This window comes from Mycetomoellerius zeteki, unplaced genomic scaffold, assembly GCF_001594055.1.
Source record: "Mycetomoellerius zeteki isolate Tzet28-1 unplaced genomic scaffold, Tzet1.0 scaffold62, whole genome shotgun sequence".
Taxonomy (NCBI): Eukaryota; Metazoa; Arthropoda; class Insecta; order Hymenoptera; family Formicidae; genus Mycetomoellerius; species Mycetomoellerius zeteki.
In genome coordinates this window covers 4,001,671-4,026,695 of record NW_017257632.1, presented here as the reverse complement: position 1 = coordinate 4,026,695, position 25,025 = coordinate 4,001,671, and the positions used below count along the sequence as shown (strand labels likewise).

Genomic DNA, 25,025 nt, shown 5'->3' with positions numbered 1-25,025 from the left:
CTCTGGCTAAAGCTGAAACTATCATAATTCATGTAGTTGAGTTTTTTTCATTGGAATCTTGTTTTTTAAAAACAAATTTTTAACGACATTTATAATTCTATATATAATATAATATATATAATATATATATGTATATAATATATGAGCTTTTGCATTGAATAACATTCATTTACTTAAAATTTAACGATTCATGTGTTTAAAAATATATATATATATTTAACACTATTTCCCGAAAACATGATCGAAACAGCCATTTAGGAATTATTATGCTGTCGTTGTATACATACATTTATTCTCAGTACGCATTGAGAATGATATTGAGTTCAAGATACTTCGTGAAATACTTAATGATACAATATGTGCTTGCTAAGAAGCAAAATATTCTTATTGTTAATTACGGCACTCTTACCTTAACGTCCTAGTTTAATCAACTTTATTCTGATTGAGACACACAAATCATTCGTCGTTTCACTTGTGATGAAAGCTAAAAAACTATTATAGACATTGATATCCATTTGGATTCATGTCTATATTCTAAATATAGTTAATTCTTGGCGATTTTTACGCGCGACCGCGCATACATTTCAATTTCACGTTACTATTTCGATATTTTTACATATATATATATACATATAGTTTTCATTTCATCGCTTGAAGATATTTAAACGTATTGATACCGTCGTTTGTACAGTTGAAATTATACTTACAATAATCACATTTTCATAAAAAAAATATCCAGATCGGTAATATACCTATCGCATAGTTTTCTCGTTTATGGATAACCCTAGAAACATAATGCGCAACGAATGCTATATTCGAATGCACTAATTCAATTTTCCCATTATACGCATAAAGTAGAAACTCATGAGTTTACAAACTAACAATCAGTGCTTTAAATCGAATATTTCTATAAGTAACGGCTCTACGCTGGATGGATTGACGTTCAAGTAAACTCCCACGACCTCATCATTCAGTTTATGAAGTTCAGAAATCTTCTGTATTAATTTGAGGAATGTGGATTTAGCTTCGCAACCAGGATAAACACTCTCGAGATACCGTCTAAGGAGATAATAATACGAATTCTGAAAGAAAGAGATCTATAAAAAATATAATCTTACAAATTTAATTTTCTGTTTCATATCAGATAAAAAAAATAAGAGTGCTAAAAAAACATATAAACTGATTATTAACTTTTATATTGATTTAATATTATGTAAATTTTACTGTAAATCATATACATATATTTTAATGTATAAGATTGTTTTAGAATAAGTTGCTTAAAAAATTTTGATTCGACTTACCTGCTCCAATTTAATAACATCACCATGTACAACTCTCGGTCTATCGGGAGTAAACAAAGCAATTGCACTTAAAATCAAAATGATGTTTTCATCTCGCCACCGGGGGTCAAATGTTCTGACGAACCTTGCATGCTCCGCATATAAATTTCCTTTCGCTTCTTTCAGAACGTCAACTTTGATACTTGACATGCTTTCTTGACTATGAGGTATCTTCCACATGTCTTTATCCGGATCGTAATTAATGGCCGATCTTAAGATCATCATTTCTGTGCAGCCACCTTTTAACAGAGCCAACTGATCCTCTTGACACATATTCTTAAAGGCGTTTATCTTCTTAGACATCTTTATCAAGCGTCTAATTGCTATAGCCGTTAAATTTATAACGTCTAACAACATTGGATCAGATTGTCCAAAATTACTCTGTAAATAAATATTTTATGTTTATATTATCTATCTTTCCCAAATTATACATATACGAAAGACATAACATTTTGGATGTGTTACTTTAAATTTACAATCTTCGTCAATCAAATTTGTTATATCATCGTCTAACGGAGCTAATAATGCTTTGTTAGCAACTATCAGCTCATTCAATTTCGCTCTCTCAGCGTCATTCAATTCTCTGCTGCTTTGGTTACCACCGAAACTAGAAAATGCTGAGTATTCTAACTTGATGGCTTCACATAAGATAGACTCTATAGAATTGGCAGCAATTGCTATCCTGAAACAAATATTAAATTTTAGGTGGATTTCATAGCGTTAAAATATGATGCAGCGGGCTACCTTTGAACATCTTGAAGAATATCTCTGGTAACGTCAGCTGTATTTTTATTCCAGTCTGCATTTGTATTAGGTTCTAAATTTTGATCTTTGCAATCTTCCGTGTTACGGTTCGTAATCAAGTCCGTCAAGATTGGATTTTCCACGTGACTCCCTTTAGATCTTGGCGTATATCTAGAATCATCCGAACCGCTATTATTTTCCGGAGCTTCTTTGGATTGAACTTTTGTTTTGACATCACGCCCAATGATCGTTGTATCGAGTGTGTTGTTCTCCTCCAAGAATTGCGTGATGTATGGATCCGCTGCCAAGCACGTGACCATATCAGGATCTGTCATAATCTTCATTATTACTCTCCGATCTTGAAATATTTTCGCTACTAAATTTGGATTACTGACAAACTTTGTTAGTAGGCTAGGATTCTGCTTAAATTTTGCGACCAAATTACTCCCGCTTGAACATGTTTCCTTCGGCTTTTGACATATTGATGTCTCCTCTTTCGTAAGTTGCGACAACAAACCCAGGTCAGACTGACTTGTCTCGCCTTGCAAAGCGCGATCTACGTAGGAATTCTGTTCACGAGTTTGCTCAAATTTGGAATAATTTGACACGTTTTCTTCGAACGCAGAGCTGTAGTTTGATGATTCGCGGTTAACATCTGCAAACTCGGAATTGAATTGCAGCGAATTTTGCTCGTATTTCCCTGAATTCGGAGAAGAGTTTTTGTCCGTCCCTATACTCTGAGGCGCCACATTGAGATCGGCGAATCTCGCGCGGCTGTAAACAAATAATATCTATTTAATCTTTATTGAATAATTCACTTCTGTGTCCTTCTCTACATATTAGATAAGTCGGTCATACCTTGCAAGATTAGTCCTCAAACCGTGAACGGACTCCTTCAGCATGTCTAAAGTCTTTGTTTCAGCAATATTCGTATTCTCTGATGGACTTGAAGGACTTGGCACGCTCGCTGCTGTCACTGGACTCATACTTTCAACGACGTTTTGCCTATTGCTATCTAGGTCTGTGTATTTTCTATCGGATTCCCAAAAGTATGTTTCCGATATTGTCGACGCGACCGAATTGACCGACATTGACGTGTCTTCAAACGTACAGTCGTCTACGCAGTCCTTTTTGGTCTTCGATGTTTTACCATTGTCAAGCTGAGATCGTTTCTTTGCGCGATTCTTTTCGATTTTCTTACGTTTCAGGACCTTGTCCTCCTCAGACATGATATATTCCTTGCGCATGCCAATATTAAAACATTTGTCCAAACGACATTTTTGACAAAATCGTCTGGTTATAGTCGTGATGTTACAGTTTTCCGTGAAGGGGCATTTAAAGTCCTACACAATAAGAATACATGTTTCTTTTTAACTTAATTTATAAACTTATAAAATATGCTATTTTACATATTTACTGATAACATTCTTATAAATTTCAAAAATATCATATAAGCAAAGAACTTTGTTATCTTGATATCTGTATCGGTCTGTTTTTAATTGATCTCACAAATAAATCATAATAATTTTTTGCCCTGCGCTAAATGAAAGTTGTTTTAAATGCAAAAATATCAGTTTTAAATGCTAAAACATCAGTATCTGAAAGAAAATACATCTTATCTAATGTTCTTAACAGTCCATTATCAATAAATTTCAATGTGCAGATGTTGCTTTTAAGATTAATAAATGCATTTTCTATATATACATCCATTATTAATCTTTTGGAAGGTCAAATGAGATGTTCCAATCGGTGTATTTGTAAACAAATTATGATCGACCAATGAATACAAAGTTCTTCTTAATAACAAAATCTTCAAAATATGAAATTAATAATTAGTTGTAGAAAATTAAAAAAACTTTTCAGCTTAAGAAAGATTTAATCCACTTTTTGAATGTGAAAAACTGAATTTGAATTAAGTTCTCTTCAATATTAAGATTAATCTTCTTGAGTTCTTTCGAAATGATTCAAACTATAACTAATACATTTAATATAAAATGTTACGTGATTTATTTTTTTGAGAATTTGAAGTTCATAAAGCATTAGATTACTAATGAATCATATGCAATCATCCAACAATGTTTATCTAATATATAATTCTTTTAATAAGTCAGATTTAAATTTAAGAAAGAAGTTTCTCGACATTAAAATTAATGCTGGAAGATAAAATTAAATTTCTTTTTAAAGCAATTTCCTCAGAAATAATTATGTGAACAGAAAATTCATTGGAGTCTCCACAAAAATTCAAGGAATTATGCCTGTATTCACAATCCTTATATTTAAGGCTTCCTTAAATTTATCTTCAGATGCTCTATGAATTATTTTATTGGCTACTGACTATGAATACGAACAGATTCAAAATCAAGATTTTCTGAATATGAAATTAAGATTATTTCCTCTACAAGATAATCAGATAAAAATGCTTCAAATTGGAGCGGAATTCACCTTGTTCTTCAATGCGTTTCTCCTGAAGAAAGCCTTGCAGCTCTCACAAGAGACAGCGTTGAAGTTGTAACCAAGTGCCCGGTCACCACAGACTCCACAGATCTTGTTGGCTTCCCTCGCCGGCTGTTCATCATCCATTGCTCTTGGATCAGCGTTCTCCACGATTAACACGTCTTATCTACTCGCACAGGCAGTAACATCGTTCTGTAATCTTGCTTTCGCTCTCCTCTCACCCTCGTCTTATCCCGTCCCTTGCAACGTCCTCTTGCTCGCGGAGCGCCATTGACTCACGTCAACATTGTTTATCGCATCCGTAGTGCCTGCCGGGGGCCAGGTCGTTTCACGACAGCATCTTCTTCTTCCTCTTCCTCGCCCAACGTAGCTAAACAGGCCCCGCTCAAATCCGCGCCTACAAAAGTTTCCTAAGTAATAGTGCCGAATGAGGCACTCAATTGACGGCTCCACTTGTCAACAGTTAATGAGACAGTGCGCACAAATTCGTCGTATAATCCGTTCATCCCGCCGTCCCTCTCTCTCTTTCTTGCCTAGTCTATCCTTTATACTGCAGATGCATCTATCATTGGAGGTACCACGACATCGCAAACATGTTCTCGAAATGTAACTAGGCCTTATCCACGACCACGACCTCCACAACGTCCACGTGATCGCAGGCCATTCTCGCGCGCACTTTCAAACAGACTTTCGGAAAGATTATCGTAAAATAAGGAATTAAGGATGTAAGCGTTGAAAGCATCCAAAATGAACGCAGCCCGAGTCTCCGAAAAATTTCTTTTTCTTCCTGATAAAAGTGTTGGATAATTTTGACAGAAAAGCGCAGAAAACTAAATGCGGAAACTCTTCAACTACAAGCTATCGAATTTTTCAGGCATTTTTTCAATTCGAGCTTATACTTTTCAGGTTTTATAAATTGGAACTTAGCTAATGTTGAAAATTTTTGTTAAAATTAAATAGATACAAATGACTTACAAAGTAATTCAACTCGTGCAGAATGCTGTGTGCAGCAAGCAAACAAATACAATGTCAATAATACGCCCCGTTATAATTAAAGAAAGATTATTACCAGATAACATTTAGCGCTCGAATGTCACAAATTTTACCGACACAATAGTTTCTAATTATTACGTCACGTCAGAAGCATTCAATAAAAAATATACCTATTACTCTGATTTATTTATTGCAAGCGTTTCCTTCCTCCGAGATCACTGAATCCTTATAAGTTATTTGGTTAGATATATTGACTGATTAGATACATGACAAACCCAAGTTAATGCGAAGGACGTTATGATTCTATTTTCATCAATTAACTTAGCTCACAGTTCAAGGGCATGCACACGATCGTAGACGATAATCGTCGTGATCCCGAGAAAAGAGATAACGTATACAGTTACACGAGTCTACGACAATCAATCGCTGGAAGCCTCTCCACAACTAACAGGAATTAATTTCGTTCACTGAAAGAATTCCACTACTGATCGCGCAACGATGGTAACAACTTCGGAATCGTTTATCAATACGTTCCGTGACTTGGTCGGCGTTATCGTTATCATCCACATTCTCGGTATCAAGTGAGATATAGTCAAATGGCGCAGACGTATGTGCTCTCATATGATTCACATTTACAAAATTGGATCGCGCTTAGTCGCAATTGGCGAGGAAGAGGATGAGAGACAAGAGAAAACGTAAACAGCTACGGAAGAAAACGGTAGGATCGGTATTGCGTCGTTTCATTTATGGATGTGCGAACATTCGTCTCGTATACGCATAGAAAAGCATCTGTATAATTTTCTAAGAAAGATTTAATAAAATCTTCATACACGTCATTGGTTCCTCGAAAGCCAAAATATGTCCATGTGCACACAAACAACTCAACAATTATTTATCAGTCATCGTAGATTAAAAAAGTGACTGATGCGTGGACGAAAATATAACAATACTAAAAAAATAATACAATAAAAAAAAATAATACAATATTATTTCCCCGTTTAACGAAGCATTCACAAAATTCATCTTAAAAACTACTCTTTTATACGCATATCGTAGCCATAAATATTAGTTTGGAACAAAAGTTTGTAACGCTACAAACTTCAAAATTCAAGCAATTATAACTTTATTAAAATGAACAAAATTTAAATAGAAAAATAGAAAAAGTTTTAAGACTTAAAATCTCAACTTTCGAAAGGTCGCTATATTTTTTGAGTTTCTGTGAATTTGGTAATTTTTACATATAGAAAGCTACGAGCTGGAAAAAATAAAATTTTTTTCACTTTGATTTGACACGGTTCAAAAAAATTTTCGACTTTGTAACGTGAAAGCTTAAAGCTTTCCCTATAAAATCGTTTTTTAATGTCTCTAATTTTTTGTTATTGAGTTATCGAGGATAATAAATAAAAGAAGCATTTTGACTTTAATTGCTCATAATTCCATTTAAAATCATCGCGCGCAATTTAAAAAACATAGATTCTATTAAAGTTGAAACTTTGCTCTATCGAATAGTATAATTGCCAATTTTTTTTTAAAAACATGTAAACATGATACAAATACAGCGCTATGAACTTTTATTCCTAATATATCTACTTATAATTAGTAAGAGATTGAGATATATATTAAAAATATGTAATATGTTTATCATAACAGAGATCCATTTAACATTCGAGTTTATTACGTCATTTTATCGAAGGCACGTATAATTGTCGAGATAAATCTTAGACATAAAAATCGAATCAGAACAGATTGTCATTGGAATAATATTAAAATAACAATATTTTGCAACGCGATTACGAAAATGATTAATTCATGTACCTATTATAAATGTACACAAAGGCACCACTTAAATTCTTGTTCGTCAGCCTATTCTTTATGTTGTTGAAATATCTAGCAAAAATGTTTGTTCGGCAGTGTTTATGCACATCACGTATAACTCTTATGTACAGCGAAATTATCGACGAAGATCTTTTCTTCCTGCCTAAAGTGGAATTGGACGTGGACTAAAATCACTTTGGTGGAGTATCAGTCAATCTAGTACTTCCGGTCTGTACACCGCCGCTGTAGAGCATGAGTTCCTCCTTCATATGAAACACTACGATCTCTTCAACCGTCGAGAAAGACAGCTCGTTCACTTTCGCGGAGCCCAATGCGTATCTAAACAATTGTAGGTAACATTCTTCTAAACCAAATTTTATTTGTATATGTTAATAATAAATTAACAAAAAATAGCTTTATAAGTATTGCACGCGAATTATCAATGAAAAGAATGATTTTCATATCCGTACTCATTAATAAGATAAAATAAGCTGATATATTAAAATGTTTCAATTATATGTAAAATGTTGGTCCTATAAGATTTTGTCCAATCATTTTATCAGGTTAATACAACATTAACATAATGTTTTTCACAACAGCTAAAATTGAATTCGAATGTTATTAAATACACGGCAAAAAACGTGTTAATACAATAATAACGTTAATAAACAAGGTGTATACCTGTTGTCACTTCTTTTTCTAACCGGAACATTGTAGACCCTATCCTTATACCAAAGAACCAAGGTTAAGGGGTTACCAAGATTTGTCATCGACGGTCTCAAAAGAAAATATCCATCTTGCGGATTACTGTAAGTACCTTCTAAAAATGTACAATTACATATTCAATAGCTACCTCGTATCAAATTATAAATTCTACATTATTTTCATATATTAAGTAAAAAGTTTTATAATAAAAAGATAAAGTAGATCAAATATATATAAGATATTTCTATTATAATGTTCTTATATTTTTATTCTTAGATATTTCTATTATGATGTATTCTAAAGTTGTAATTCACGACCTCAATTTTGACAATTAAAAAAATTTATGCTCGAGTTTCTCTTTGCAAAGCTTAAGCATTAGAAATATAATTGTAATTTTAAAAAACCAGTTAACACATACGTTCTTTGATCAGAATAATTGCTTGTTCCCTCGAAATATTATGAAACCAGGGCTTGTCTATATAAGACCTTTCAGGCGGCGGTGGTAGCGGCCGCGTGGCTCTCTCGGTTGACAGCGAAGTGTTACTGCCAGCATGAGGTAACGTGGCTGATTTCTTATCCGGTGATCGCTCTGCAAATATGTAAAAATAGATCAAGATCAAGACAATATACAAGGAAATGTCGACAATAATTGCCACGTATTTACATAATACATATATCAATGTGTAATAACTCTTTACATTCGTACAATAAATATACAGTTCCAAAGAATGGAAACAAAATGTGCATATAATATTAAAAATTTGTGTTATCAAAAGAGTAATTCAACAACTACATAATTTAATAAGAATTTTAATTTATAAAAATGAGAACGATATACCACAAAATATACATCGTTGTGCAATGTGTAAAAATCTTTTCGATTAACACTAAAATCGCTAATGATGTCCCGTTAAAACTGCCGAAAGCACTAATTTGATAATTTCCTATCCTTGTTTTCAGTTAGTGAAAAGTTATTTTAATATTATTTATAATGTTAGAAATATTTGCATTATATTCATATATTTTCAATATTCTGTACTGTATACGAAAAAGAAAAATTGAAATAATTAGGTGCTTTCCATTTGGTGATATAAATCGACACAAGGTTCATTTTTGTTACATATTAAGAAAGACAGAATAAGGTTTATATCAACTTGGGATACACTCACTAAATTGGGAAGCACTCATTAGTGAAGTCAAAATAACACCATCGGCGGTTTTAGTGTTAAAATACAGGTAAATCACATTACTAACTTGCTAAGTTAAGTCGAGCTTGCGTAAGAGTCTCCTGTGTCAAACACTCTGAAAAATTCGTTTGCCAGCGTACCGTCGCATTGAACGATATATTTCGTTTTGTATCGCTAATTATAGTTGCCATTGTGTTACAAATTTGTCACGTATTCTCGATGCGAACACGTTTAGAAATATCAACAGTACATTGTCGTGAATTTTTCTATCATCTAAAACGCATTCTTCGGAAACGCACTAATTTGAAAAACACGCACACGATACGGTTGTCGTAAAAATCCCGACGAAACTGATATTTGACTCCAGAGCGAGCCTTTTAAAGCATCACGAAAAAGAAAAGTGGTCAATCCGTTGGTCTCTCGGCATGGGATATTCAAAGCGTGTCCAAGAATAACTTCCGTAAATCAGAACGAGAGAGTCAACGATCCTATGCAGTGATTACAGGAAACAAAGAAGATCTGATAAAAGTGGTTTCTTCTTTGTAAAAAGAAAATGAATTGTCGCGTGTTATTTCCCACTAAGGCAGTGAACTAAAATGTAAGACGTATAGAAATAACATGAGCGATGATTATCAATAACATAAATTCCAATTGTTGGAGTAAATCACACAAAAGAAAGATCACATACTTATATTTTTAATGTCGAGAAAGTTCAAATTTAATAGACTGAATATAATATATCCGAATGAATAATGTATAAAATTTACTTATACGTTATTTCGGAAGCATTTTCACTAATTTTTTAAAATAATTTACCTGCTGATATCACGGTGATATTTGGATAATCTTATCTTCATAAATTATATTGCAAATATCAATTAAGAATTACATTATGAAGATATAATTATATTAAATTACATATTATATGATATAATATATTATCGAAAATTGATACATACGGAAAGCAAGATTAATTTCCAAAATTTAATTTATTTCTATCCGTTAAGGTTCGACGATCTTCGGTAAATGAAGAGCGAACAAATGTTCCATTAGTGGGATATTCTCACGTAATACTATGATCACATGACATCGTACCGGAGCAAACGTAGATAAGTCATCGAACAATGCGTTGTTTAATCATTTTGTGTACCTGGCGGCTCAGGTGGTTGCGAATAACAACACGTAGACAGGCCTCTCTTGATCCGCACTATCATATCGGCGACCTCATCGGCCAGGCGCGTGCCCAAGCCTCCTAGGAGCTGTTTGCTCAGACGCAGATAAAAACAGGAACACATTCCATCACCCAGTATTTCGCTCTCTTGATCTCTTATCAAATCCTTCCACACGCTTATCGCGATTCTTAGCGCACACGTCGTACGAATCACAATTAGAAATAGCTAGGATTTCTCTTCTTTGTCCGTGCAACTTATCGCTTTGTTTCTTTTCAGAGAATTCATTGTATACATAGATTAGATTTGTTTTTTTATTGCTGCACCTGAGCCATGTACTACAACTTTCCTTCTCGCTATTGCCAAATATCACCAAATATCAAACATATATTCCTATTTCACTTTAAGTGCAAAAAGTTACACAAAAAAAGATATATCTCTATATATAGAGAGTTTTCGAGTATACCAATCGAAAACAGAATCCGTTTTTTATTCCTGCATTAGACTGTACTAAAACTTTCTTTCTCGCTTTAACCAAATAACAAACATATACCTATTTGTATACATAGTTCAGCTATAGAAAACAGACTTAGAATGTAGACTCTCGTTACGTTACTCCACGACTCGACGTTTTGTACTGTTGTCTCACACTTGAATTGAAAATCCACGACGATTTATCTCGCCGATCCTGCCCGACGCTTGAAATCTTTTATTCATATTGAAGGTCGAGGGTCTCGCTTTGACTGCTTTCATACGAAAAATAGCAAATAATTGCGGCGACGTCGCTGACATACTGCAACCACAAAACACTATTCTACGTCGTTTTACTATCACAAAGAGAGAACGTTATGTTTTCGTGAATCCAGCCTTGATGACGATGGCCGATATGCGACTGTCCGCAGTATTGCGATGGCAATGCGCATCAGGTTGCATGGGAACCAACAATAAGCAGCATTTGTCGAACATATGCTCAGAAGTTCTTACGAATGATCCTGCACTCGTCTCTCGTCTCGAGTCTACGATACCCTGCATTTTTTTCTCATTCACCAGAAACGTATGTTTCGTGAATACATCGTTAATACGTCTAATGTCCTACTAACGAATTCGCACAAATGGTTTGTATCTAATCAAGCTTCGGATAAGTTAAACATAATATCGAGTAGTAACAAATAACATTTTCCTATCTTTAAGGTTTTCTCAAATGTTCTTGAGTGTTTTAGATTATATTTTTGAAAGAAAAAAAAATTATCATTTATAATTTTCCATTAAGCATCATCACTAAGATCAAAATGTAATATAAGAAATAATCTACCAACAGAATTTAGTACTCATAAAATTGTATCGTTATAACATTTTATATGAAACTGTAATATTTTTTAATTGTTTGTTTAGTCATACTCTGTTTATAATGCTAAAAAATACACGTACCTTTCTCCAATTTGGTTCTACTGGGAAGAGTCGAAGACAGTGGAGGCGGCGATGGTTTAGCGGGTAAAGGAGGTGGTTCTTGTGCATCATTTGTCCTTTGAATGGGGCTCAAGTAATCATTATCCTCCGGCTAATGCAACATGACAGCAACATAAATAATTCACTGTGTCTCATAAGCATAATTCTGAAGAGGCCATTGAAGACCGTTTCCAGTTTAATTTAACTTACTGTTTCCGTGATAGACTCATAAATCTCGTAATCCTCTTCTTCCTCGTGACTCGCGGCGCTAGGAGGTTTGTAAACGCTTTCGACTGATCCCTGGCGACCGCTGTGCAACGATTGCTTGCTATCGACCCGCGAGATCTCATTCTTCTCAATGATGTTTTCGTCGAATGGCTCATACTCGTCCTCGCTCTCTTCCGTTTGTGCCGGTAAATTTGCCACAAGGTCAAAATTTCTTAAGATGACCGGTGGTTTCGATAACTCCTTATCAACTCCTTTCTTGATTTCTACGGACGTGTAATCCTTGTTTCTCTTGGGTTCCGGTGGCGGTGGCACACCCATTTTTCCTGGAAACCCAAGCAATATAATATTTAGTAATATTACATTGAAGAAACAAAATCCATATCGAAAAAAATTAAGACATTTTAAAAAGACTAACTTTGTGTTTTGCTTTGTTCATTAGGAACACGTTCGTGCATTTTTGGTCCATTGTGCAGGAAAGATTTCTGCGGAGATTTCTTATCGGAAGCTGTTATCGGAATTCTTCTCAATGGCAAAGTCTCCGGTTTCGGCCTGATCTCAGGTTTCTTTGTTGGACCGTTCCTCCGTTTCAACTCTTCCAATTCTAATTTCAATTTCCCGGCTAGAGTCTTCTCCAACTCACTGTGTAGCCTTGAAACATTTCTCATCGGCGGTGGTTTCGTTTCCTGACAATTCGCATACATATTCTCCTCTTCGTCTGGAGAAGATTTGCAATTGGCGTAAGTCTCTTCCTGCTCCGGTTTTATTATTTTCTTCGACTGTAATAGCGTTGGTATTCTACTAATTCTATTATTCTGTAAAGACACTTGCTTGTTCTTGATCAGACCTGATTTTATGATTTCTTGCACATTTGCGGTAGAATTATTTTCCTCGGCTGCTTCATCCTCGAAGTCAGTTCCCCAGGAACCGCTATCGCTCAAGTGATCATCGTTTTGTTGCACTTCTATAATTTTGTTCGGCAGATATAGTTCTGGAGACTTGTTCAATTCTTGCACAAATGTCCATAATTTTCTGCGACAAAAGTAATCAATATTGAAATAATAATGGATGGCAATAATAATACGAGTGAGGGCAAAATAATAATGCAAGCTGGATGTTTATTGATGCTAAGATTTATATAATGATTATAATAAACAATGAGACGTTTCGACTTATCAGATCATTTCAATATTAGACAAAGACAAGTCATTTTGAATAGTACATAATACAAATGTGTGTGTGTGTGTGTGTGTGTGTGTGTGTGTGTGTGTGTGTGTGTGTGTGTGTGTGTGTGTGTGTGTGTTTTTTTTGTGTGTGTGTGTGTGTGTGTGTGTGTGTGTGTGTGTCGAACGGCAGTTTTAAAATATTATAAAAATTGTCATTACTAAATCTTAACGCTTTAGCAAGACTTACGATTTGGTAATAACATAACTTTTATATTTCAAACTGCCATTCGATATCCGTATCGTAAGCCATTCAAAATGATTTGTCTTTGAAAATGATCTAATAGAGATCAAAACATTTAAAATGTCTGTTTCATTATTTATTACAATCATCATATAAATTTTTCTAATAAATATCTAGTTTGACAATCTTGCGTTTCGCGGGTTTTCTCCGTGTTTAGATCCATTCTTGGAATGCCATGGATCTAAACACGGAGAAAACCCGCGAAACGCAAGATTGTCACATAGATAACACCCGTGAAAGCCTCAAGAATATTAAAATATCTAGTTTGTTTTGGTTCGTAGCCTATTCTTATTTTAATTTAGATTAAGAATTATTTCAAGAGACTCTAGTGAAACAATATAAAAAAAAGTAATAGTAATGTCAATAACGATTCATCATATTAATGCAATAAATGGAGATCGAAACGTTTATGCTTTATTTAAGTATGTATACTATTTGCGAGCTTGGGTACTGTCAGGATCAATGTTTAACTAATTATTATCACATTTTAATCTTCTAAAAAATTCACATACGAACATCTATTATCGGCTCGTTATTAGCATTATTATTTTTTTTTTATTATTTCAATTTTATTTTTAATCTAATTAAATTTATTATTGTTATTATTTTTTAACCAATATTAAAAGAATATTTATCTAACATCTTATAATAAAATGTTAAAATCTTATAATTTTCGTGTAAGAGGAATAGAGAATTGTGTTAAGCAATAAAGAATAGCGTAAAACATTAAACTATAAACCGTTAAATCGACACGAATGTGGAGTGGAATGATTGAATACGACCCACGCGGTAGACTTATGCATTTATGCACGACTTGCAGTCATCAAATAATTATACAGTCGCGCGAAACACATCCAGGCAAATAGCTTGCGACGGCGTCTTTATATAAAGAATGAGCCACGTAGTACATTCTTGCTGCATCGTGTAAGTCAGTAATTTCTTGCTACTAGAAAATTATTTCGGGAAATGAAGATAGATCCTAGATTTAAAAAAATACAAAAAGATTTAAAAACGAAACGACTTTAAAATCATGTATTACACGACATTTTCTATATTTAAGAAATACCTAGTCGCGGATTATGCCTTACGTTCATGCTCCTTAAGTACGTAAACACTTGTAAACGGTATGTGAATGCGATGAGTTGTTCGCATACTGAATAATCTGATACCGTTAAGAGAGAACGCGTTATGAAAGAAGATCGCGAGACACGATTCTGCGAAGAGAAGAGTAGAGAAAATAGTACGATGCGGGCAGAAATAAAATTGGATTTGTTTCGTTCCCTCACCCTATCAGTGGACGCGTGAGGTCACTCTTCCAGAGAGCCAGCTTCCCATCCGTCAAGTGCTGGAATAATTACAATTAATTAAGGTCCCGTTAAGAGAGCACGCGTCGCCGCCGGCTGTCTCGAAATATATTGCTGTTGCAACCGGAAAAAAATGCAGTCCGTTATCAATGGAAGTGGGTAGATAATTATCGCTCGCCTGACACGCGTTTTTAACTACAAGTGTCTAATTACAAGTCAAATCAGCAATTTTGGAAATTTATTAAGTCGCCGAGAAAACATTTTTAGACAGATTAAACCATTTATTTTTCGCGTAAAAAATTATCGTTATACGTATTCACGTAAATAAATGTCTAAAGTATACATTTTTTAAACATATAAAAAGATAAATATGCGGTAAATGCGCGTAGCTACAATCTAGAAATGTCCTCTTACAAATCAAGATATAAATTCTAGAAGATCACAATCATCATATAATAATTAATATGTGAAAAATCATATATGTTACTTAGAAAGTTAAACCAGTATATTTAAATATCATGCCGATATAATTTTGTCAATATCTGTTGAAAATATTTTTTAAGTTGTTAATTAAATCACAGATAACGCGAAAACTGAGATCCCAGTATCTGGACGCTCTATTTTTTAAGGCACTCCGTATTTGAGCGACTCAAAAGTCATTGATAGGAACACTGGCAAGGCATAGGATGGGTTAACCGAAGACGAAAACCAGGAAATTGCTTGAACGGTAGTTCTCTTCATAGCAATATACTAATTGACTCACCAGCAACTCATCGCCGTCGATTTGCCGTTTTGCCACAGCCTTGCAACATTCTTCCAGTCCGTTCTGTAAAATGGGAAAATACTCTCAGTCAAACAGGATACATAGTACTGATAAGTAATATGCACATATATGTACATAGAAATTGATATCTGTCATATCAAGAAATATTCTCCAATTAAAAAAAAAGGAAATCCGATCCGATAATGATGATGAGTCGAGAAAAAATATCTTCATAAACATAACTGCGCACGGATATTTATTATTTAATTCTAACATTTCTATCTCGCTGATGGACTAGAATAGATAGGATAAAATATTTCCTACTTTTCTCATTGTTTCCTTCCTGTGTGACTTTATGTCCTTTTAATGTAAATTACAGGAAAAAACCCTCTGTCAAATTAGTATCTTTACTAAAATCGGAATAAGATATCAAAATTAAATGTTAATTAGATACTCATTTAATTATTTAATTATTCCTAATTTTAGAGTTCAAGTTGTTTAGCAGGAATCCATGTTTGAAGGTGGGAAGGTGCTACGTTCATACCTAATCTACAACAAAATACAAAAAGAAATACAAAATTAAGTACTTTTAGAAGTAATAAACAAAATTGAACTAACAAAACATAATAATCATGAAATAGGTTGATACTTCAATTGATGCTTTTTGTCTCGATTTTAGGAGATATTTTACTTTTGTTCGTTCCAAGTTTGAGATGCTTTTTCAACAACAAGGAGTATACTGTGTATACCTTGGGAGTACCAAAATCAGAAAATAATTTACACTGAAATCCTCGAGATTTGAAAAAGTGCTTTACTTTTGTTCGTATATTATATATGACCGCTTATTTGGCTTATATTGTCTAAGTCTAAGATATAACAGATAGCTTAATTCTGTTTATTGCTCTTAAAAGCACTTAAAGAATACTTAATTTAGTATAATTTAGTATAATTTGAGGGAATTATTAATATTTAAGATTGATTAGGTTGAAAATCCGAAAATAATCGGCGTGCAGTTTTATTTCCGAGATATAAACTCATTTAAAGAATACATATATACTACCGCTCATTAATTTTAATACACTTCCAGATTTTCGTATTTCACGAAAAGTTAAATACCTCAGTAAAAAAAAAGAATTTATAATTAATTTATATTTCAGCCGTATGGAATGATGATTATAAGGAAGAAATCGGAGCCGACTAACATTTCTTCCGTGAAGGGAAATAAAGTTGCGGTAAGGAAACAAGGATCGTTGTCTTAAATTGGCAAACGCGTTTATCGAGGAATGCGTGAAAGTTAAGCGCAATCCCGATCGCGCGCGAAGAAATGCAAATGCGTCCCTTTCGCTGGCCGCGTTCTTCAGAAATGTCTTTAACACTCGATGATTAATGCTTCAGGTAAAATGCTCTCATTATATGTGTGTGTGTGTGAGAGATTCAGAAGTTCGTCTTTTTAAAGAAACAAAGCTGTTTCTCTGTGATATTCTGAAATAATGTGAAATTCATAAAATTCAAAATATATTAAACCAATAAGTACAAAAAAAAGGTCATATTTTTGTATTCAGAAACACCACTCGTTTTTATCGTTATTTTATCGTTCATAAAACAAAAAAAATGATACACGAGTCCACTTGGGTGGTGGTGTTTCCAAATGTATCTTTTTTAAAGAATGCCCAGATAACATATCTAAAAGATATCTCTGAGAAACTTTCGAAACTTCTATTAGATACGATAAAATTCAGGTAAGATAAACGTTATAGTTGCATCAAAAATAATTTTTATCTATTATTATATATATATTTTATAATAAAATCTATTAAACAAAAATCTATTTTTATAATAAAATTACAGAATCCTATTCTTCGCATCTCGCCAACTCTACAATTATCCAAAATATTCAAATATCTGTTAGATTTCTGCGTCAGAATTTGATTTGCTAGATCTTTGATTCCTTTAGTATCTTCAGCATATAAAATAATACGTTTCTGGAAAAAGGTAAAAAATTTACGAGTAATGAGAAGCGTGGAAAAGTCGCAAATAAGAGAGAAAACTGGCAAAGGTCGGTAACCTTAACTCAATCGTCGGAAAATTGCTCGGGAATCTTAGCGAGACTGCCTGCGCCTCTTCCGCGCCGATCCTCTCCTCTCTATAGAAGTCATGCTATAAATACTCGCGTATTTACCGCTTTTGATGCGCACGTGCGCTTAGCATTTTTCTCTCTCTCTCTCTTTCTTCCTTGTGGCGCGGTGCTCTTGACGTTGCTCCGGTCGCGCCTTTGACAGTCGATGTCCGCCGAAAAGTTGCATCTATTCAGCGCTTGAGCGCTCCGCGACAGACCGCGACTAGCCTCGAACGGCGTGAAGTGAGGCGCGACCGCGGCGGAAGCTAAACCAACCGCGACGAACTTCACTCACCTTGCGCAACAGGCACAACACTCCCTCTGTGTCCCAGGCGGAGATGTCGTCGAGGGCATCGGCCCGCGATAGCTTCTTGGACATCGCCGGCCACCACACGCGCGAGGAAGAAAAAAACTGACCACAGCACGTGCACGTTCGCCGTCCGATGACGTGACGACGTCTGCATCAGCTTTTTCTGACCGCGCGACCGTCTGACAGGTCTCCCCTTCTCTCTTCTCTTTTCTCGTCGTTCTCACTCCGCACGGCGCACTCCTGCCCTGACACTCGTGACCACCACCCTCGCCAGTGTCCATTCGCGCGATTGGTTAGTTTCTCGTGGCGCACCTGCGTTGCCAGGCCTGTCTCGCGTAAGGTGAGGGCCCTCCCCCCTGACATATTGCATGAATCATGATCTGTGCCTAATTTCACGCTCGTGACTGTCCGAGGTCCGAGTATTATTATCTTTAACATATGACTCCTATAACACGTAATCTTAATTTCTGATGACCCTCCTAATCAATTCGATTTCCTTTTGAAGAAAATACCAAAGGAAAATGATATACGAATAAATAATATTCGATAGATTGAAAACCTAAATCTCTCTTTCGTCAAAGCTTATATCCCCTTCACTGGAAAGAAGAATGAGTCATACCAGTTCTTATTAGTAATCCACCCTCGACACGATTGTGAAACGGAATCCGGCGTTCGATGCTTTTAATAAAAGTTATAATAGTAAAACAAATAAGATATACTTTAATAATTTTTCAAAAATTTCAAGTTAGGAAAAGCGGAACCAAAGATTGAAAGGAACTTATTTTGCCCATATTTTTTTGGTAAGAGAGAATCTAAAATGAAATCTCATAAATATGAAATTATAGAATTCTGTAATAAATAAAAAATTTAATTTTCTTACAAATAAGTATATATATAAGTTATATTCTTCTGTAAGGAAAGTTTTAATTTTACAAATTCCTATAAACCTTGTTTCTTAACACAAGTAAACTCCTATCAAATATACATTTCACAATTACTCAGATTTATACAGGACAGAAAACTATATTTGGAATCCATAATTCCATATCTTTTAAAGTTCGATTTTTTATGTAGTGTAACTCCGGTATTTATGCGGGGATTTATGCCACAGAAGTCAGATAAAATAAAACGAGTGTTGATAATTTGGAGATTCTGTACATGACGATCACTATTTATCATTTATAGATGCCGTGAAAAAGCGATACCGCAAAATCGATGATTGTTTCATTGAAGGTATCATAATTAATTGGTTGCGGCGAGCAGCTGTAGACAGAATTCCAAAGACTCGCGATAAGAATACGGAATAACTTCTATATATATACCTCAACATTTATTATTAATTCTACAATTATATTCTTAATTATTATCTTTATCTTCCATTCATACCCTTTTAATATCTTGTGTAAGATTGTTATGCAGTGTATAAAATGTTTGAATTAATTAATGTATTTTCATTGATACTTTCTTCGCTATCATCACTTACATGCCTATTTCTATAAAAATAATTTAACTTCAATCTTATAATTAGTTTAACTTATATACTCTATCTTTTTCTCGTTCTAAAAATTAGAAAAGGATAAAAAGCAAATTATAAATGGAGATTAAAATTAATCTAGTATTCTTTTTTAAACATTAACAATTTCAACTTAAGTCAAACAGAAATAACAAATGAATTTCATCAGCAATTTTCGAATTACTGTATTGTTATAAATGTACGTTTGAATGATGACGAAAAAAGTATCAATAAAAATATATTAATCGATTCAAAGAGCTTCGGCTTCATCGTTCTGCAGTACATTTTTCATAGTTTGACTTAAATTAAACGGAACGACTTCATTTTTTAACTCATGTCTACTAATTTTATTGTTTCCATCCACTTGTCCTGTGTTCATTTGCTCGTCTCGCGGCTTCCAATTGTGGAAGTTCCGTCAAGCTCCGTTGACGCGTCACGCTGAGAGACGATTTCTTGCGGCTTGCGCCAACGCCACTTGTGTTGCGGCCATGAGAGCCGCGCCGATAGTTGCGTAGACAGAGACGCATTGGTTTATGGTTGTCAAGGATTCGGTACGAGAGTCATTTTTCGGTGGAGTGGAACGCGAAGTGATCCGGCTAATTGAAAGCGAATGACGCGATGGCTATCACCGAGCTGACCACGGAGCAGGCATTCGACGACTTCGTCAAGTGAGTAATTGGAACACTGGGTAGAAAGAAGTCTTTTAACCTCTTCTCACATCTAAACCAAATACTTTTCCCACGAAAACGATCTTTTTTTTAGGCCTGGTTCCACCAATCTAAGATTAACTTTGATTTCGATTTAATTTATCGTTTATCTTTTCTAATTCTTAGGATTAGAAAAAGATAAAGAGTGAATTGAACCTAGATTAAAAGTTAATCTTACATTGATGAAATCAGGTCTTACATTCTATGTTGCGAAAATTAAAAAAAATTTTTCTTTAACGTAGAATTTTAGGAACAAGATAAAATTGTGATCTTAATTTTTTATAAATTTTATTTCTAAAATTATGGTAATTATAAAGCAGACGGGTTTACAAAAATCAATGAAACAAGCTTTATTCGATGCATTTTTGCATAAAATGAAAGAATCTGGCAGAAAAAAACATCGTTTTGCCCCATGAACTGAGATAATAATCGTTAAAATTGATGACTATTTAGGTTAGGAAATCTGTACTCCGTGACCTTTTGTGAATGCATTTACTTACTTATTGATATATAAACTATTCTCTGTTATAATTTAAATTATATAAGAAAATTTGTTAATTAAAGCAGAAAATGTATAATAGGTGTATTTTAAAGAAATGTTAATTTGAACTTCAATCCACATAAGAAGAATGAAAAAGGTGTAAATTTGGAATTATAAACTATTTTCTGCTATAATTTAAATTGTATAAGGAAATTTGTTCTTAATAAACTAAAACAGAAAATAATTCATCATTGAATTATCAGCAAACATGACCACAGCACATGTGCAATTCATTGTCGATATGACAGATTTCCTAACTACTTGAATAGTAATTAACTTTAACGTTTAACTTTTAGTATATATCTTAGTTTTGGGCACCTTTATTACACATGTTCGGTCATTCGTGTTCTGGATTAATTTTCATCATTTTTACAAGTATATAAAAATTATTAAACAATTTTTATGTATATTTTACATCTTTAGAAAAATTTGTAAAATTATATATTTATAACAAATTATATATAAATTGTTACAACTAAATATAGTTAATAAAATGAGAAAAATGTACTTTTTCATACAAAAATGTAAAACTGTTTGAAGGAAAAATATGTTTCAACATTAAGGTGGTTCTTTAGTAAATCGAGTTACTATAGAAACGTTTAAATTTTTTAATATAATGAAGTTAAAGTACCGAAATTAATGTGTGCAAAATTCTATGGTAGATTAATGATGAAATAAGAGAGAAAAAAAATGTTGAAAATGTAACCTTTCACATATAACTTACAATTAGTGACAGATACGGCTCGCAGACGCTTCTTTGACTAACTGCACATAAATCTTACCATAGACTTTTCTCAAAAACGAGATTATAATAGTTTAAAAAATTACGATTTTACATTTTTTTTTATAAATATGTATTTATTGTATAAGGTTCAAGGAACTTTCTGCCGTACACTTTTACGCACCCTGGGCAGAACAATGTTCCCAAGTGAACGACGTATTCGAGGAGATGAGCAAGTTAGAGCAGTACAAGGAAGTAAAGTTTGCTAAGATTGAGGCAGAAAACATACCCGAAGTGTGTCTAAAGTCTGGAATAGCTGCTGTACCCACGGTTCTTCTGTTGCGGAACAGCAATGTGATAAGCAGGGTGGATGGTGTCAACGTATCTGCATTGACCGAAAAGATCAAGCATCATCTGAACAAGGATGCTCCACTGCTCGACACGACGAAAGCGAAGGAATCTTTTGAAGATAGACTGAAGAAACTGGTGAATCAAGCACCATGTATGCTGTTCATGAAGGGAAACCCTGCAAATCCACGATGTGGTTTCTCCAGAACAATCGTTTCCATTCTGGACACTTACAAGACAGATTACAAATCGTTTGACATATTACAGGACAATGATGTTAGAGAAGGACTTAAAAAGTTTAGCAATTGGCCGACGTATCCACAATTGTATTTGAACGGAGATCTAATTGGCGGATTGGACATAGTAAAAGAGATGAATGAGTTAGGTGAACTAGAAAGTATGTTACCAAAGAAAGAAAGTCTCGATGTTAAGTAGGCCTCTATATTTAAATGGAATTTTATTTTGCATTAAGTCTCGCGTATAAATAATGAATACAAACAATATTGTTTTTCCAAGCAGCTCCTACTTTAACTATCATCTTTTTAATGTTATTTCGTATTACGCTTTTGAAATTACAAATCCTGTTCGCGCAATAAATTAAATTTTACAACGAGTTTTGGCTAAAAACTTTTTCGAATTACTTAACATCCTACTACTCTTTCAAGCCAACCTTATATTCCTTCACTTATAATTTTAATTATCTTTTATTTATATACATTTATAAAAGAGAGTTACAAAACTGTATCCCAGAATTATAAATAAACGTGATCTTCAATTGTATAATAAGATTGATCCATAATCAAATTTTATTTGCATTGTTAAATATTGATTAATTTTGTATTGTGTAATTTGTTATTAATATTCTTTAATCTTATGTTTAATCTGTCAGATTGTCATGTATATAAATTCCTAAAGTGTCAGATAAAAATCAAATATATAAATACCAAAGACATAGAGAATGGATGCGCGATTCGTGTGTCAAAATGGTCGATAAAAATAAGAGAGAGAGAGAGAGAGAGAGAGAGAGAGACCGTGGAAGATGCCGATTCGTGCGAAAACGGTCATCTCTATCTCTTTCCACTTAATGGTGTAATGGGAGAGAGAATGAGAGGGAGATTGGCTAGAGATTCTAAAAGTAGAGATTGGCTAATGCCGACTCGATCCGTGATTGGCTCTGCCGTGTTGTTGTGAAACCAGATGTGAGAGTGAAAGAAGCGAATATAAGAGTAATGGCTTCTGCACACTGGACGCAGAAACGCTTACCACGCGGCAAAATACGACGCGGTAGCCAATAACATAGCTCCTGACATGTTCATTGGTTACCGCGTCCAGTGTGCAGGAGTCATAAAGGTACAATTTTATGCAGCGAAGCTTCGCTCAAAGTTCAACAGTGTCCAACTATGAGCGAAGCAACGCTGATTCTGGCTCCACTTGATTGGCCAAATAATTCGAAGCATCTTTTGATTGGTCATTTTTTTGGATTATCTGGGTATCGATCAAAGACATAGAGAATGGACAATAATGAGAGAGAGGTACCGTGGAAGATGGCCAATCTCCCTCTCATTCTCTCTCCCATTACACCGTTGAATGGAAAGAGACACAGATTGGCTGTCTTCCACGGTCCCTCTCTCTTACTTTTATCAACCATTTTGACCACGGATCGCGCAGCCCATTCTCTATGGTTGCGTTCCGTTTCACGCATGATGCGCATGATGCATCTTTTATTCTTGTTATTCACCGAATATTAAACAAGGATAAATGATGCATTACGTACATCGTGCTTGAAACGGAACGCAGCCTATAGCGGGGAGCACAGACTTTTGTATAACGCATAACATGTCTTTGATACACATACGTACAAAAAATTTTCACTTTTCACGTTTCCGCCCAGGGAAAAAGTTACATGATCGATACCTTGTTTAACGCTTCTTTATTCACGGCGAGTGAGAGTAACTTCGCTCCATGAAAAGGTAATGCTAGCTGCAGACCAGCGCGATGTTTGTCGCGCGCGACACGCGATATCCAATGAGCGTGCAACTTTACCGATGTTCTCGTTCTAAAGCTACACGCTCATTGGATGTTGCACGCGACATCGCGCTGGTCTGCATAAAGCCCATTCTACATTAAGCTGGTTCTACATTAGTCGTATCGCAACGTCAAGCTAGCTTGACTCTGATTGGACTGCAACGCTTGCGACACTGCGATGCGATCAATGTAGAACTAACTTTAGTCCGAATTTACAATAGTATTTTAAGATTTAAGAAATTGACCAATTACAGTCGAATCCGAGGGGAATAATCGACTGTGATTCGTCCATTTTTTATAGCTTAAGGCTTAAAACCCTATTATAGATCCGGTTAAAGCGTCGTTTACAATATGCGAAGTAAGTTTGATTTAAGAAGTAAGAGTAAGAAATTAACCAATCACAGTCGAATGTGAGAAGAATAATCGACTGTGATTGGTCAATTTCTTAGTCTTACTTCTTAAATCAAGCTTACTATGTGTATTGTAGATAGGCCATAATGTAGAATGAGCTTAAGAGGGCTTTAGGCTGCGTCCCCATGGAGAAAGAAACAGCGGAACGGAATCAGAACGGAATATTAACAGAAAAGAGATAGGATGAGGATATCTCTTTTCTATCAATATTCCGTTCTGATTCCGTCTTTCTCCATGGGGACTCAGCCTTAGCGAAGAGCGTTGAACGCTGGCTTCGTTTACGGCGGAATGGGAAGTCTTCGCTAGCGAAGCTTCGCTGCATGAAATTGTACCTTTAAAAAAAGAGTTTGTTGTCATGAATGTCAAGATTCTGGCGTTGATACATTGGCTGCGTTCAGCAGACTCAACAGTTTTGCAACCGTTTTATGATTGTCTGCTGAGATAGGACCATTCTTCTAGATCTAAAAGTATGATCCAATTAGCGCGAAGGAAACTTACAACAGTTGCAAAACAAACGTTCTGCTGAACGCACCCATTGGCGCATATTTTCATGATCACGTGATTTCTGGTTGCACAACATGCCGGGCTTTAGCCGATCTCTACTTTTACCCCAGATCTACAATAGGTGTTTTAAGCCTTAAGTAGTAAGAAATTGACCAATTACAGTCGACACTCTCTCTCTCTCTCTCTCTCTCTCTCTCTCTCTCTCTCCCTCTCCCCC

The 25,025-nt window shown here is 34.6% G+C and overlaps 3 protein-coding genes across 4 annotated transcripts; 1 reads left to right on the top strand and 2 right to left on the bottom strand.

The window, feature by feature from the left end:
• Positions 1-155: 155 nt before the first annotated feature.
• On the bottom strand, positions 156-5,387 carry Hr96 (Nuclear hormone receptor HR96). The gene is made up of 6 exons (XM_018457186.1): positions 4,527-5,387; positions 2,943-3,427; positions 2,085-2,858; positions 1,806-2,022; positions 1,302-1,721; positions 156-1,082 (listed from the first exon to the last, which is right to left on the bottom strand). Exons 1-6 carry the CDS (start codon positions 4,662-4,664, stop codon positions 885-887), a joined length of 2,232 nt encoding a protein of 743 aa, XP_018312688.1. The 5' UTR covers positions 4,665-5,387; the 3' UTR covers positions 156-884.
• Positions 5,388-7,208: 1,821 nt separating this feature from the next.
• Positions 7,209-18,499, bottom strand: LOC108728572 (lymphocyte cytosolic protein 2). Its single transcript, XM_018457187.1, has 9 exons — positions 18,024-18,499; positions 15,613-15,675; positions 14,832-14,890; positions 12,497-13,110; positions 12,064-12,404; positions 11,836-11,965; positions 8,470-8,640; positions 8,028-8,166; positions 7,209-7,685 (listed from the first exon to the last, which is right to left on the bottom strand). The coding sequence occupies exons 1-9, from the start codon at positions 18,105-18,107 to the stop codon at positions 7,538-7,540; spliced, it is 1,749 nt and encodes a 582-aa protein (XP_018312689.1). The 5' UTR covers positions 18,108-18,499; the 3' UTR covers positions 7,209-7,537.
• A 1,507-nt stretch (positions 18,500-20,006) lies between these two features.
• Positions 20,007-22,510, top strand: Grx3 (Glutaredoxin 3). Of its 2 annotated transcripts, none has more exons than XM_018457192.1 (2): positions 20,007-20,222; positions 21,673-22,510. In XM_018457192.1, exons 1-2 carry the CDS (start codon positions 20,170-20,172, stop codon positions 22,301-22,303), a joined length of 684 nt encoding a protein of 227 aa, XP_018312694.1. In that variant the 5' UTR covers positions 20,007-20,169; the 3' UTR covers positions 22,304-22,510. The 2 variants fall into 2 exon arrangements, with proteins under 2 accessions (XP_018312694.1, XP_018312693.1); XM_018457191.1 differs by having other exon boundaries at positions 20,008-20,219; positions 21,670-22,507.
• The last annotated feature ends 2,515 nt before the right edge of the window (positions 22,511-25,025 follow it).

Coding starts and splice junctions, on each gene's coding strand:
- LOC108728572 (XM_018457187.1), bottom strand. CDS start 18,107: ATGTCCAAGAAGCTATCGCGGGCCGATGCCCTCGACGACATCTCCGCC. Junction 15,676..18,023: donor TGTTGTGCCTGTTGCGCAAG/GTGAGTGAAGTT, acceptor CCCATTTTACAG/AACGGACTGGAAGAATGTTG. Junction 7,686..8,027: donor AGAAAAAGAAGTGACAACAG/GTATACACCTTG, acceptor ACAATTGTTTAG/ATACGCATTGGGCTCCGCGA.
- Hr96 (XM_018457186.1), bottom strand. CDS start 4,664: ATGGATGATGAACAGCCGGCGAGGGAAGCCAACAAGATCTGTGGAGTC. Junction 2,859..2,942: donor TTGAGGACTAATCTTGCAAG/GTATGACCGACT, acceptor ATTTGTTTACAG/CCGCGCGAGATTCGCCGATC. Junction 1,083..1,301: donor ATGTTATTAAATTGGAGCAG/GTAAGTCGAATC, acceptor TCTTTCTTTCAG/AATTCGTATTATTATCTCCT.
- Grx3 (XM_018457192.1), top strand. CDS start 20,170: ATGGCTATCACCGAGCTGACCACGGAGCAGGCATTCGACGACTTCGTC. Junction 20,223..21,672: donor TTCGACGACTTCGTCAAGTG/AGTAATTGGAAC, acceptor TTGTATAAGGTT/CAAGGAACTTTCTGCCGTAC.